Raw genomic sequence first — 13,136 nt, forward strand, 5'->3', positions numbered from 1 at the left:
ATTCTGTGATTCTATGAAAATAAATAGGGTCACCTATATGAATTAACAGTCTACTGCCCAAAAAAGAACATAGCAGAAGGTAGTAGAAAAGTAGGGGTGAGATGATCAGAAGCATTTACTGTTAGTCTACTTTTATTTCATATCTCAGTACCAGTGTACTTAGGCCATAGTTAAATAATTTTCAAAGCCCTACCTAGAATTATAATAGTAAGGGCAGAAATAGGATATAACATACAATGACTTCAAGTGGAAGGCATACAGAAATCATGAGTGACACAGAGAAAGTAAAAAAGGACATAGTGAAACGTGTAAGATGCAGTTCAGCAAGGAGTTAACTCTTTACACAATACGTGATTAAGTGATGAACTATCCTGCCATGGGATAGCATGAATGTTTTTTGAAACCACGTGAAGAAACAGCAACTACGCAAACACACAAAGGAAGGAAACCATCAAAGGCTGAAGAGCCTAGACACCACCTCTGACTCAGAAGTCCCTAAGCCACAAGCCACTGGGACTGAGGCAGCATTCTGGGAAAGTACATCCAGGTTTGCCTGCTAACTGATGTTGTGGGTCAAGAGCAGAAAGGGCAGACTGGGCATGTTCCACCTCAGCAAAACTGCCTCGTGAACTGTGTTTCAAAATACCAGGCACTCTCCAGTCTCCACCATGATGGTGTGTATAAAGGTACGTGTGAGATGCTGTTGGAGCATTCACACACTTCATTTTTTGAATTTTCAGAAGTTTTAATAAACAATTGCTACAAAACTAATGAAGCTGGATAAGAAATAAAGTTTTCTAAGGAAGCATAGAAGCAAAGATTTAGGTATCAAAATTTGGGGGTAATTCTCATTACGTTACTGGGTTCTACAAGATATGCACTGCATCTTTGTAATACTGAATGGTGAAGAAACAAACCACGCACTTGCTTCAAGACATTTTCTTAGGGTTGTATTAACACTTCCATATGCTCACCTGGAACAGTTTTTGGTTTCCATTATTTAATTTTGCTGGAGCTATCTTTCTTTCATATCGGAGGGACCACTTGCTTGATATGACCTAAAGCCATCAGCCCAAGTCTCAGAGCAAAATGCTGGTAATGTCACTTTCCTCAGATGTGTGTTGGTTTTGTTGCTCCAGGGGAGACTGGTACCGAGGAGGTACAGTGTTACAGCATTATCTAGGTGTGCAAGGGGCACAGCTTGCCATGGGACATTTCTTTTCGCTAGGTTTAGTTTATGAAAAAAAGCAGTGCTACATGGGAACAAAATGGGAGTGAGACCTAAACGCTGGCAGATCAGCCCTTCATGCAAGAAAAGGGGAATCAACACTGGCTGAAAGGAAAAGCAACACATGGCAAACACTGAAGGTGGTTAAGATATGCATCAGCTAACAGTGGCTAGAGGAATGCAAGCCAGATACCTGTACTGCTCTGCTCCGCCTCTTCATTTGCCACTCTCATCAGTGCATCAAGTACTAGTGCATTGTCCAGCCAGGTGTACCATTCTTCCAACTCCTGGAGGAAGCTGGAAGTACCTGTTGTTTCCGACACCTTCCGTGTTGCCAGTTTGCACAATCGCTCAATGAAGCCTGGAATATTCAACAGTGTTGCTGAAAAAGAAAAAGTAACTGTGTTAGGATTTAAGATCACCAACACAACGTCATCAAATCCTCTATACCACAAGGTACCAAAACATCTACATTACTAATAGAGAAAAGTAAACAGAAACCAATTCCATTTGGTTAAAAAGATCCAAAGATGGAAAAAGTTGGTGCACTCTCCTATTAAGGACTGGAAGAGAGGGTACATACTCTAGGCATAGTTCAATCGCTGTTACACTGGTTTGTGTTGGACTTACACTGGAAAAAAATTAGTTCTACCCTACTCTAATGGCTTGTTTCCAGCCAATTCCCTTTTGCTGGCACTGCTCTTTTTCACTCCACAGCCAGTCAATATGAAGGAACTGATATGGCTGAAAATGAAGCTGGCAGAAATAAAGCAGCAGCCCTTGGACGGGGCAGCTCCACTGCCCCTTTCCTCCGTGCGATGCCACCTCCTCCATTTTACCTCCTGTGGTGTCGGTCTCAGCAAACTGAACTAGCTCACTCCAGCAGCTGGGCAGAAAGCTGTTAGCTCTTTAGGTACTGGCTACCTGAATTGGTTCATCATGGAGCAAAACAGAGGGAACACACAACAGTAGCCCCAAGTTAGAGGGTTTTAATTGTTGTGGAACTGCACCTTCAGAAACAGCAGATCAAAGAGAGAAGTCACTGGTCTGCAAGACGCTTGGGGGGGGTTGGGTAGGTGCTCGGAGCTGCATTTTGTCCTAAATTTTTCACAGAATGACTTCATTACAGGACCTGTTTGTTACAGCTACATGGCTAAGTCCTCACTTTCACTGCACACTTGCAGATGTAAGGAGAAAAGGACAAAGAATTTGGCCATGAAACTATGTGAAGAGCTGAGAGATTCCGCCTGCTCTGCCCATCTCTGAAAGAATAAGCTCCCTGATAAAATGTTTAAAATGGAATATGCTTTACAGTCTTTAGGTACAGACTCTAACTGTGCAAATAAAAAATTATTAAGCATTTACATTTAAGTTACAAGGGGTAACGGGTACAAATTGAAAACAGGGAGGTTTAGATTAGATATCAGGAAGAAATTCTTCCCAGAGAGGGTGGTGAGGGACTGGAACAGGTTGCCCAGAGAAGCTGCGGATGCCCCATCCCTGGATGTCTTCAAGGCCACGCTGGATGTGGCTTTGAGCAACCTGGTCTAGTGCAAGGTGTCCCTGCCCATGGCAGGGGGGTTGGAACTAGATGAGGTCTTTAAGGTCCCTTCCAACCCTAACCATTCTATGGTTCTATGATTTGCTTGGCTAATTTCAGTTCTGTGGCATCCAAGCTTATTCAGCTGAACTACTTTAAATTAAACTTTGTACCCACACCTACCCATTCTTGTCCACTGGCCTTTACAAGCAAGCTCTGGCGATACAGAGCAGAACACAATACACATCCCTTTAAAGTTTCTGCCTCCTGGATTATGCCAGCCATCTCTCCCTGGATGCTTCAAAGGTGGCAGCAGTTGCAAATGGAGCTCTGTTGTTCACGTGTGTCTGTGTTAACAAAACATTAGAAGCTGGGAAAACCAGCTTTCTGCACTTGCCAAAATTGTTTAGTATGGGCCTATGCACGTATCTGCACGTATCTGAAAAGCCCACAAGCTTTTCAGCACAGTCAGAGCTGAAAACAGCAGGTTGCACATTTAAGGGTACTATAATTTAAATCCCATCCTTCTAGGCAAGACTTGTGCATCTGAGAAGTACTCAGCAAAATAAGGAAACCTGCACTGTGCCCAAAGTGAAAGCTGAGATTAGACCCACAGATTTCCAAGGCTGGTGTGGTAACATTAGGCAACATGATTCATATTAAACACACTTCCCTTGTTGATACAGAAGCACACCCTGCTCAGGACAGTGTCAGATAAAATCAGAGATGGAACTGCTCTGACAGCCACCATGCTGCATGCAGTTTTAGTTCAGGAATTCATATTTTAAGGGGAATACCGAATTACTGAGAGTTGCTAAAGGGAAGGCCATGGAAGTGACCGAGGGATAGAAACCAAACCCAACTATTTTAAGCCACTCAGTTCATCAGAGAGGGCAGAAATGACAGAAATTAACTCACCTAATTACCAACACCATATGAAACAGAAAGACAAAGTAAGTTTCATTAACAGAAAATATTGTTTCCAGGAAACTGCTCGAGGAAAGTGCATACAGAAGACTGCTTTGTAAGACAGAATGCTTACAGCATCCCCTAGATACGTACATTATGGAGGGGACACTGAGGGAAACTTTACACACTGCTGAGATGCTTCGGCATTTGTTCACAGTGTAACAATTACCTTGATTAATTTCAGCTTGAGAAGGACCCAAGTTTTTTTTCTGCTGGGCATTTTTGGCGAGAAGCGTGTGCTTGTCATCACTCCCTGTGTCAAGTTCGGAAATTGTGACAGCAAGGATCCTGCAGAAGTTCGCAAGCTGCTGCTGATCAAAACTGGACACCAGGCTCGCAAGATTGGGGATATCATCCAGTTGTATCATTTCCTGGAGAAGGCAACATCAACCGAGTGAGTCACACATGATGGTCAGTAAGTGGGCACAGGCAGAAGGCTTCAGCTACAGCTCTTCCCCATGTTACGGGCATGGTAGTAAAGGTGTCACTACAGGTGAAGAGTCTGAAAACAGCTGTGATTTACAACTGGTGTCACTTATGTTCATCAATTCCTTAAGTACAGAAAACCATGTTTTAAAGAATAATTATTTACATAAATTTTTAGGACCTTTTAATTACAAAAATCCCACACCCCACATTGTAATTTAACACAAAAATTACACTTAGGTATTGGAAAGCTTCAATTTTGCTTGTTGTTTCTGTATCTTCTTTGAAACTCGCAGATGAGAACCAACTTCTGGATTATTTTTCTTAGTCTTTTTAATAAAAAAGATCATTTGATGAAAAAGATGTTGAAAACAGTTTTCAGCAAAAAGCATTTATGTTCAAATAAGCTAAGCTTGTTTCCTGAGGGAGAACATCTTCCTCAACTCCACTCAAAAAACAGTAGCAAGTTACAGAATCCTGACCCTCTCCATAAAATGTACATAAGCACATTTCCCAGGATTACACCCCTAAGATTTTATTTGCATCACATCAGGGCAGGACACAGTGATGACGCTGGCAAGCATGTTCAAAAACCTGGCGTGTGCAGGAGACCTCCGTGCCCTGTTCCCCCAGCCTGCAACTTCTCAGAGAAGTGACAAAGGCCAAGGTAAGAGAGAAGCATGGAAAGCCTTCCAGATGTCAGGAAGACTACTAAAATACTTGAAGTGTAATCAGAAGGCAAGCATGAAAAGTTAATTAATACGAGGTTCATTTTATTTGAAATACTGGTTGTACTTTAATGAGCTCTAGGCACTCCCCCGTCATCCTCTGCAAGCTATGCAAAAGCCTCACAAGTATGATACCACATACATAACTGGGTTTCTGTATGAAACGTGGCTGAAGTTAATGATCACTGTATACTGCTGGGTTTCAAATAAGCTCCATGAGGTGAGAGTGCTAGGTGAGAGGATTATCTGCAGCAACTCTTCAAACAATCAGCTGTCTTTCCTCCACTGGCCTGAAAAGCCATACAAATAAAATTAAGAAACCAGCCACAAACCTTTTTAACTCCCAGGATATCTTCAATGAGCGTTGCAGTTTGTAGGAATGTCTTTTTGTTTGTCATCAGTGTAAACAGGAACAACACAAAGTCGTTTCTTTCTGCCAATCGCCTTGTGACTCCTTCCGTCTAGAAAGTGGCAAGAGCACACACAGACCCAGAATCAGAGCCCCCCTTGACAAGCTGTATGTTACAGGCACGCAGGACAGATCTACAGCTGATGTGGTTTTGAATCAGCTATTCCTGAAACCAGGAAACACTGTGTTTGCAGTGACCAAAACTAGCTCCAGTCCTTGTCTGAAGTTCACATGACCTTTGCAAAAACTACAGGCTCCAGGATGAGAGGCTTCATCTCAAGGCAGTTGTTTACTTGTCTGAATCAAAAGTAAACACTGGAAATGCCTGGAAACGCGTCAGAGAGGCTCGTCTCTGGTCTCCCACACAAACTGTAACCAGCTCCATTTCACGGTACGTAAATGCAGTTCCCAGATTCCTCCCAAACTGTCAGCACTGCTCTCGGCAACCAGGATCAAGCATTGGCCTTAATGAGCTCAGTGATGAACCCAAAAGCCATGCTAAATCATGAAGTCAGGTTTGTCACCAAGCTCATTAAGGCCAGCTTTCATGCTCTGATCACTGAGGCCAGCTTTCACGCTCTGATCTGTGCCAGCAGCACGGCCAGGCTTTTCTGGAATCAAACGTAACTCAAAACTACATCCTTACTGCTTGCAAAGCTGTCTATCATACATGACTGACATATTGCCAGTGCCCAGAACTAGGCTAGCTTAGATACTTGCTGAATATTTACACAGAAGCCTAACAACAGTTAATATTGCCCATACAGTATTTCTGACCCTGCACACCTGTCATTCAAGAGAGTAATACTGAAGTAATACAAGCAGTAATACTGAATTAAACCAGTAGCTAGTCTATACACTGCAAACTTGTTCCTTAGCATATTATGCTATTCACAGTTTGCAAGAGTCGCATTACCTGTAGTTAAAAAAAGCGCTCCCTCTCGTCCCCCTCCCTTGTGTACCCAGACACTCAGTAGTGAGAACATGATCTATTAAGACTCCGGCTCAAGATTAGGATGTTGTCTTTGGAAGAGCTCCAAGTCAATAACTGCCTTTTAAAAAATTTCTGTTAAATAATGCTCCCTAGGCTGTGACATAATAAAATGTGTCATTAAGTAACAATCCTGAGGATGTCCCCTGCACGCATTATCTGAGGCACGTGCTTTTAGCTGCGGCATTTTAACAGCACGGTATTGCAATAGGCCTTTAACCCAGCATCTTCCTTAGCCCCCATCTGCCACCAACTGCACTGAACTCAGCACAGGAAGGAGTTGCAGGATCAAACTTCAAATACTTTGCCAGCACTCTTACTGAACAAGATGATAAAAATTTGACATTGTTTCCAAGAAGACTGAAATTATTTGGAAAAACACATAAAAATACAGGATGGTCTGATACTTAACTGAAGGAATTTTCATGAGGAGGTTCAGAGTAAGCTTAAATTACACGCAAGGGTCTGTACGTTGCCTTATCAAGTGGCACATGTCAAACGAAGAGCAGAACACTTTTCCACAGCACTTGTACTTACACATATACAGGTGTTGTACAGTATGCTTAAACAGTCCTTGATGAGGTCATCACTTACTGCAAAGGAGAAAACAGACATTCACTAGCTACACGCTGCCGAGGAACACCAGCAGCCACAGCAGTGGCAGGAATTGCTGTAAGAGGGGTGCACATTTCAGGCTATCTGCTAGCTCAGATCTGAGGCATTTGCCCATATGAGGATACAAACACTCTACACCTGAGCTGCTCGCATGTTTTCTTCCAAAACTACTACCAGCACTGGCTAGGACCCCAGGCAGAGATGTACTTGGGGTCTAGGGCACTTCTCAGCCACACAGAAGAAACCAACAGGGGTGTTAACAGTACTTTAGGAAAAACATCATAGATCAACTCAAAATGCGTCAATAGGAAAAACTGCCAACACTCATATTAGTTCCAATTAAGCACGGGTGGATGGTGTGGTGGGGTGGAAAAAGGACAGTTCACAGAGTTTTCACCACACAGTATCAGGAACTCATATAAACACCTTCAATCTGATTTACTCCAGCATTTCAATATTTAAAATGTTTTCAGCACAGACATACCACCACTTCTAGCTCAAGTTACTTCACCTCTGAAGTTCCCTGGCTGATAGGGATGGAGTGTACCGTGACATTTCCTTTCCTCAGACGGGTTCAGGGTACCGGCAGAATCACAGACAGGAGAAATGGAAACACTAAAGCTGGTCCAGCAGGAAAGCTACTGTGCAATTTGGAAATTAGTAGTCCCTATGACTAGCTCAGGAAAACAGCCCAATTTTAATATCACCATCGCTATAGCTCCTATAACATAAACAATGTTTTGTGGCTTATTATCAATAATTGTTAACTGTAGCTATAGCCACAGGAGCAGTGGAAGTTTCCAGTGATTGCAGATTTGCTGCAACAAGAGAAGTATGTTATGCTGAGTGCACCAGTCCTCCCGAGCTGTGCTTTGCAACAGGTGACTATCCTAAATCCCACCATGGATCAGTACCCACAGAGAACAAAGCAGCCAATAATTCGTTTAGGAACAGGAGAAAGAGTGACAGGAAAATAGAATAATTGCTTGTCTGAATAAGGGCACAAGGCAAGAATGAAAAAATATAAAGCACCTATTTACTTACTTTTCTGTTTCTTTTTCTGTGTAATAAGAGTTGGTCTCATGAGAATTTCTACTATAAGCTGTAACAACAAGATAAAGAATTAAGGGAACAATCACTGAGATACAAGTAACTACTTAACTTGTCAGTGACAAGTCCAAACTTAGTCCCGTCTCTGCTGAAGTCAGAGGTGAACAATGGAAACTCTACAGTCAAAACCCCATTGGTGTCAAAATTACACTGACAAAACTCCAGTTGTATTCACCCTGAAGAAACAGTAACATTCGTATGAAACAATCTCCTACTGGCGAGTTTTAAAGAATTTGAGTCTGCAAAGAATGTAAGTTCACATACATCCAGATACCTTCCAGGATGGCTATCACACACCTCCCCACATAATGAATCCTTAGCTATAACCTGCAGAGATGTACATTTTGCAAAGCTCTCCCTAAATCTTGCTGGGCTTCCAAATACATTTCAGGTTCAGACATAACAGAACTTAGTTGCTCTAGATTTTCATCTCGCCAACAAACAGCAAGCCACTGCTTGGGTACCTGCACCTTCCTATGTATATTTACATACACATTTACAGACAGGTCAAGTTTCTCATTTCTATTTAAGGAATGCAAATCCGCTTCCCGAGACTAGGACTACGGTTCTGAGAGATGTAGAACTGATCTTTACTTGTTCTAACCTATACCATAGGTTTATTTTAAAACATAGCAGTTTGTTTAAAAATAAGAGTTAGCCACTAGAAGGAACTGATGACTTCTGCAAGAAGGACTGCAAAAAGCCCCTAGTTTTAAAATTCAGGTTACAATTCTTAAGAGCAATGTAGGCATCACCCAGTCAAGTCATGCCAACTGACAATGTACTTAGATTTTACAACTTGCTCTATTTGTCCCAACTTAACTTTTCTTTTAATGAACTGTCTACTCAGACACAGAGGAAGACATCTGACAGCACTGCCCACATTTTAAGCACTGACAAATAAATAGGCAACTTTAAAGATGAATATACATTTTCCAGCAATATATTTAGCATCAGTAGGGTAAAGAAAAATTACTGCAACAGTAATGTAGTACTGTTACTAATGGCTTACATTTTAGGAGAAGAATGCACACCTCAAGGGTTGGTACCCAAGATAAGATAAGCATCCAAAGACATCCCTGTGCACTTGGGATGCAGGCCACCTGCTCTTCTCCTGGGAAAGAATACCTACTGCCACAAGTCTGTTTTTTAAGGGTGGCCACAGTCATGATCACTCCTGCCTTGCACAGAGCAGGCCTTTTCAGCTAGTATTTATTTTTCCTGGTCAACACTATAACCCACCATGTATTTATCACCTTATTCTTGCAGAACTGGTATGCTCCTCACATACACTCCAGGGACTGGACTGCAGTGGTGTGAGACACTCCTTGGAGAGGGCTTTCTTCAGCCATCCTACTGAAACTGCAACAGTATGCAGCAAGAAGCACAAGAGTCCAATGGCAGAAAGAGAATAGGTAAGAAGGTGCCTCACCAGAGGCAGAAGGAGCAGAAAAGGGAGTTATGAGATCTTATTTCAAGGAATGGGGTTGCACTCAGGTCCAAAGTCCAAGGCTCATGTACCAGTTCATGTGTTTGTACTCTCAAGTAATATTTTACGTGTATTCATACAAAGGGAGGAAATCCAAATGTGTTTTTGTTCTTCCTCGATGTAAAGACTGTCAGAATCCAGAAACATTTTAAGGAATATGCTATCAGACATAAGAGCATACAAAGTACACTGCAAATTTACTGTCCTTCAAAGTTACTCATGCTCCACAGTTCAAAATACTACAACGCAGAATCAGTGGATCAGACTACTTCCCTTTCAGGTCCTGGAGTAGGATTTTCAAAAACACACAGCACTGGCTTCTACCACTGCCTTTAACTAGACTAAACCCACTTATATCAGGCAAATCTCTGGCCATAGAACCAGGTAATTACAGTGTATCTGATATTTACAATCTCCAGAAAAAAAAACAACACCCCAACCAACTGACCACCCCAACACACACACACACTCTTATTTAAATGTGAAATGTAAAACCATTTGCTGTGCTTTCTTATGTTACAAGCACTTCTACAGCAAGTATCACTATTTTCCATTAAAAAAAGGGAAATTTGGAACATTTTCATACAATGGTCTAAACTCCTTGGGTAGCTGAAGACTTTTGTCCTCAGTTGACAGGACACCAGCAACTAAACCAGTGTTAATTTCAAAACAATGTAACCTAAATACAAATTATACTTAAGTAAAGGCATGGTATGTGTAACGAGAGAGAAGTAGCAAAGACACTGTTTAGTTAGACTGAAACCAAACCAAAAAAAGGAAAGAAAAGTGTCAATTAATTCACTGGAAAAGACAAATCATACATTTCTAATGAAAGCTAAGATCCCAGAGTCTGTCATCATAAAATTCAACAAACTTGGGGGTATTGGTGTAACGTAGAATTAAAACAAATAAACAAAAACACTGCCAGAGTGTCTGCAGAAACCTTGCCGATGTGTTTAAAAAAGTTTTCCCATAGATGAAATAACGCACATTGCATGACAACAATAGGCAGAGACAGCCTGGCTGTGAGAGCACTAGTGCAGTTAAAAAAAGGCCACAACTAGAAATCATTCGAAACTTTTCACTGACAGCCTAGAGGTCTCACCTTTTTAAATACCATATGAGAAAAAGCACCTCACTTTTGATGATCTAACACCTCAGAAAATACACCCTTTTCACATTTTAATTAACAGAAAGAGGCACAATTCTAATGCCTAACATCAAATTGGTAAGTTATTCTGTAGCTTCCATTTAGAAGCCGCAAAGGCCTCAAAAGCCCTCACCGATTTCTCATGACTATCATGCAGAAATCTTTCGATATTACTGAAAAAACATACTTACATTGACTCCTCCAAATAAGTCAAACGTGTATGTATTTGGGAAAGTGAACTCTTGAGCACCTTTTCTATCTTCTGTAACAAATGCCATGGCTTCCATTGAAAGAAGTGGAGATATTTCCTGCATGCAGTAAAAAAACAAAGACTGTTCAAAAGAAAACTGTTCATCAGTATAAACACAATTGTCTCCAACTATCTGTGTGATCTACTGACTAATCAACTACATGAATTCCCAGCTCATATCTACAGCCAATTCACAGATAGTATTGTGCAAACAGTATCAAAAAATCAGTTGGAATACGATCACAGTAGACCTTAAAGAAAGCAACAACAAAATAACGCCTAGCATTCCAGAAGAACAGTGCAGACATTACCTTTAAGATGCTTTGGCACTGGGAGAAATCACTGTTTGGGTGGCTATGTTCATATAGCTTTTGCAACAGCAAGGGAATCCCATTCCATTTTGCTTGTTTATCTCTTTCCTTTAACAAGGCCTCTGTGATCTACAACAAAGAAAGAATAGAATTCCCATGTGGCCAATGCTACACAACCAGGAAAACAACTTTGTCACCTCCCCAAAATATGACTATCAGAATATCACAGAAAAATAGTTTATGGTATTGTAGAGAGTACCATTACAGAATCCAGTACCTCTTTCCGTGCAGCGGTATATCCAGGACTGGTAACTGCAGCATTTTACAGATGGTTAAAGTACCTTAAGCAGCACAGGACTTAAAGCAGATGTTATCATTTAGAGTACTTAATTTCATTCCCTCTTTTTATATTGATCAAATATTTTTAAATGGGAACATATTAGTCCCTAAATAATTCCATTAGTAGAACTCCAGTGGACAGGTGACTGAAGGAGGAAATGGGTGCCCTTGACACTATCAAAAACTACACTGATCTAAGGCAGAGAGAACAGGGAAGATGGAAAAGCTTCATCACTCGTTACATTCAGCTAGTAATGAGTATTTCCTCAGCCAAGACCTTGAAGTCATTCACAGCAATGACCCAAAGCACTAAGATTTACAAGCAGGCTCCAGCAGAGTGTAAAGATACAGTGAAAATTTCCTCTGTAGTCTCTGCTTATAACCAGCCCAAGATTACCAACTACATCAGTGGGAGAACAACACTGGTGTTACCCTGTGGGAAGCAGCCTGCAATCACAAAAAAGAACACCTTAGCATTTGCTACTGCATTTGTGTAAACTTTATCCAATTTTTCTCCTTAAAATATTAAAATAAGTCTCCATATTCACTGCTATATTTTACACCTAAAAAGGCAGCAGCAGCACAAGTGTGGTGGGTTAACCTTAACCTTGGCTAGAGGCCAGGTGCCCACCGAAGCTGCTCCATCACTCCCCTCCCTCAGCTGGATGGGAGAGAAAATACGATAAAAAGCTCATCGCTTAAGATAAGGACAGGGAGAGATCATTCAGCTCCTTCCTCCTCAGGGGAGGATCCTCACACTCTGCCCCTGCTCCAGCGTGGGGTCCCTCCCACAGGAGACAGTCCTCCACCAACTTTTCCAATGTGAGTCCTTCCCAGGGGCTGCAGTTCCTCACAAACTGCTCCAGTGGGTCCCTCCCAGGGGTGCCATCCTTCAGGAGCAGCTGCTCCAGTCTGGGTGCCCTTGGGGTCACAAGTTCTGCCAGCGAAACTGCTCCAGCCTGAGCTCCTCTCTCCATGGGCCACAGCTCCTACCAGAAGCCTGCTCCAGCGTTGGCTGCCCACGGGGTCACAGCCTCCTTCAGGCATCCGACCCCTCCATTGCTGCGTAGGCGCAGCCATCCTCACCATGGGCTGCACCATGGGCTGCCCGGGAATCTCTGCTCCGGCATCTGGAGCATCTCCTCCTCACTGACCCAGCATGTCTGCAGAGCTGGTCCTCTCACATCTTGTTCTCTGTCTGCAAAAATCCACCCTCTTCTGATTTTTTCCTTTTTCAAACATGTTACCCTAAAGACGTTATGGCTGTTGCTGATGGGCTCAGCCCTGGCCAGCAGCGGGTCCATCTCAGAGCTGGCTGTCACGGGCTCTATCAGACACAGGGGAAGTTTCTAATGCTTCCCATAGAAGCCACACCCCTGTAGCCGCCCTGCTACCAAAACCTTGCCATGCAAACCCAATACAATGCAACTAATAAATATTCTGCTTAGAATCCATAAAAGACATTTTGAAGCCTGAACACTTCCTGCCAGCAGATACTATAAAGGAGAAGCCCTTCAGTGAAGTTCACCATCCAGTTAATGCTGATTAAAATTTAACCACCTTCCTTAATGATGCCTCAGA

At 42.2% G+C, this 13,136-nt stretch overlaps 1 protein-coding gene across 1 annotated transcript; it reads right to left on the reverse strand.

Annotated features, from left to right (window-relative positions):
• Positions 1 to 1,421: 1,421 nt before the first annotated feature.
• Positions 1,422 to 12,859, reverse strand: LOC104504632 (short transient receptor potential channel 4-associated protein-like; the record flags this gene model as incomplete). The annotated part of the gene is made up of 8 exons (XM_010146694.1): positions 12,803 to 12,859; positions 11,217 to 11,345; positions 10,847 to 10,963; positions 7,951 to 8,008; positions 6,829 to 6,884; positions 5,224 to 5,352; positions 3,907 to 4,108; positions 1,422 to 1,610 (listed from the first exon to the last, which is right to left on the reverse strand). Coding segments are annotated over exons 1-8 (937 nt in total), but the record flags the coding sequence as incomplete, so codon positions are not given.
• Between the last annotated feature and the right edge of the window lie 277 nt (positions 12,860 to 13,136).

The sequence above is a fragment of the Eurypyga helias genome, unplaced genomic scaffold (genome assembly GCF_000690775.1).
Source record: "Eurypyga helias isolate BGI_N326 unplaced genomic scaffold, ASM69077v1 scaffold10552, whole genome shotgun sequence".
Classification (NCBI taxonomy): domain Eukaryota; kingdom Metazoa; phylum Chordata; class Aves; order Eurypygiformes; family Eurypygidae; genus Eurypyga; species Eurypyga helias.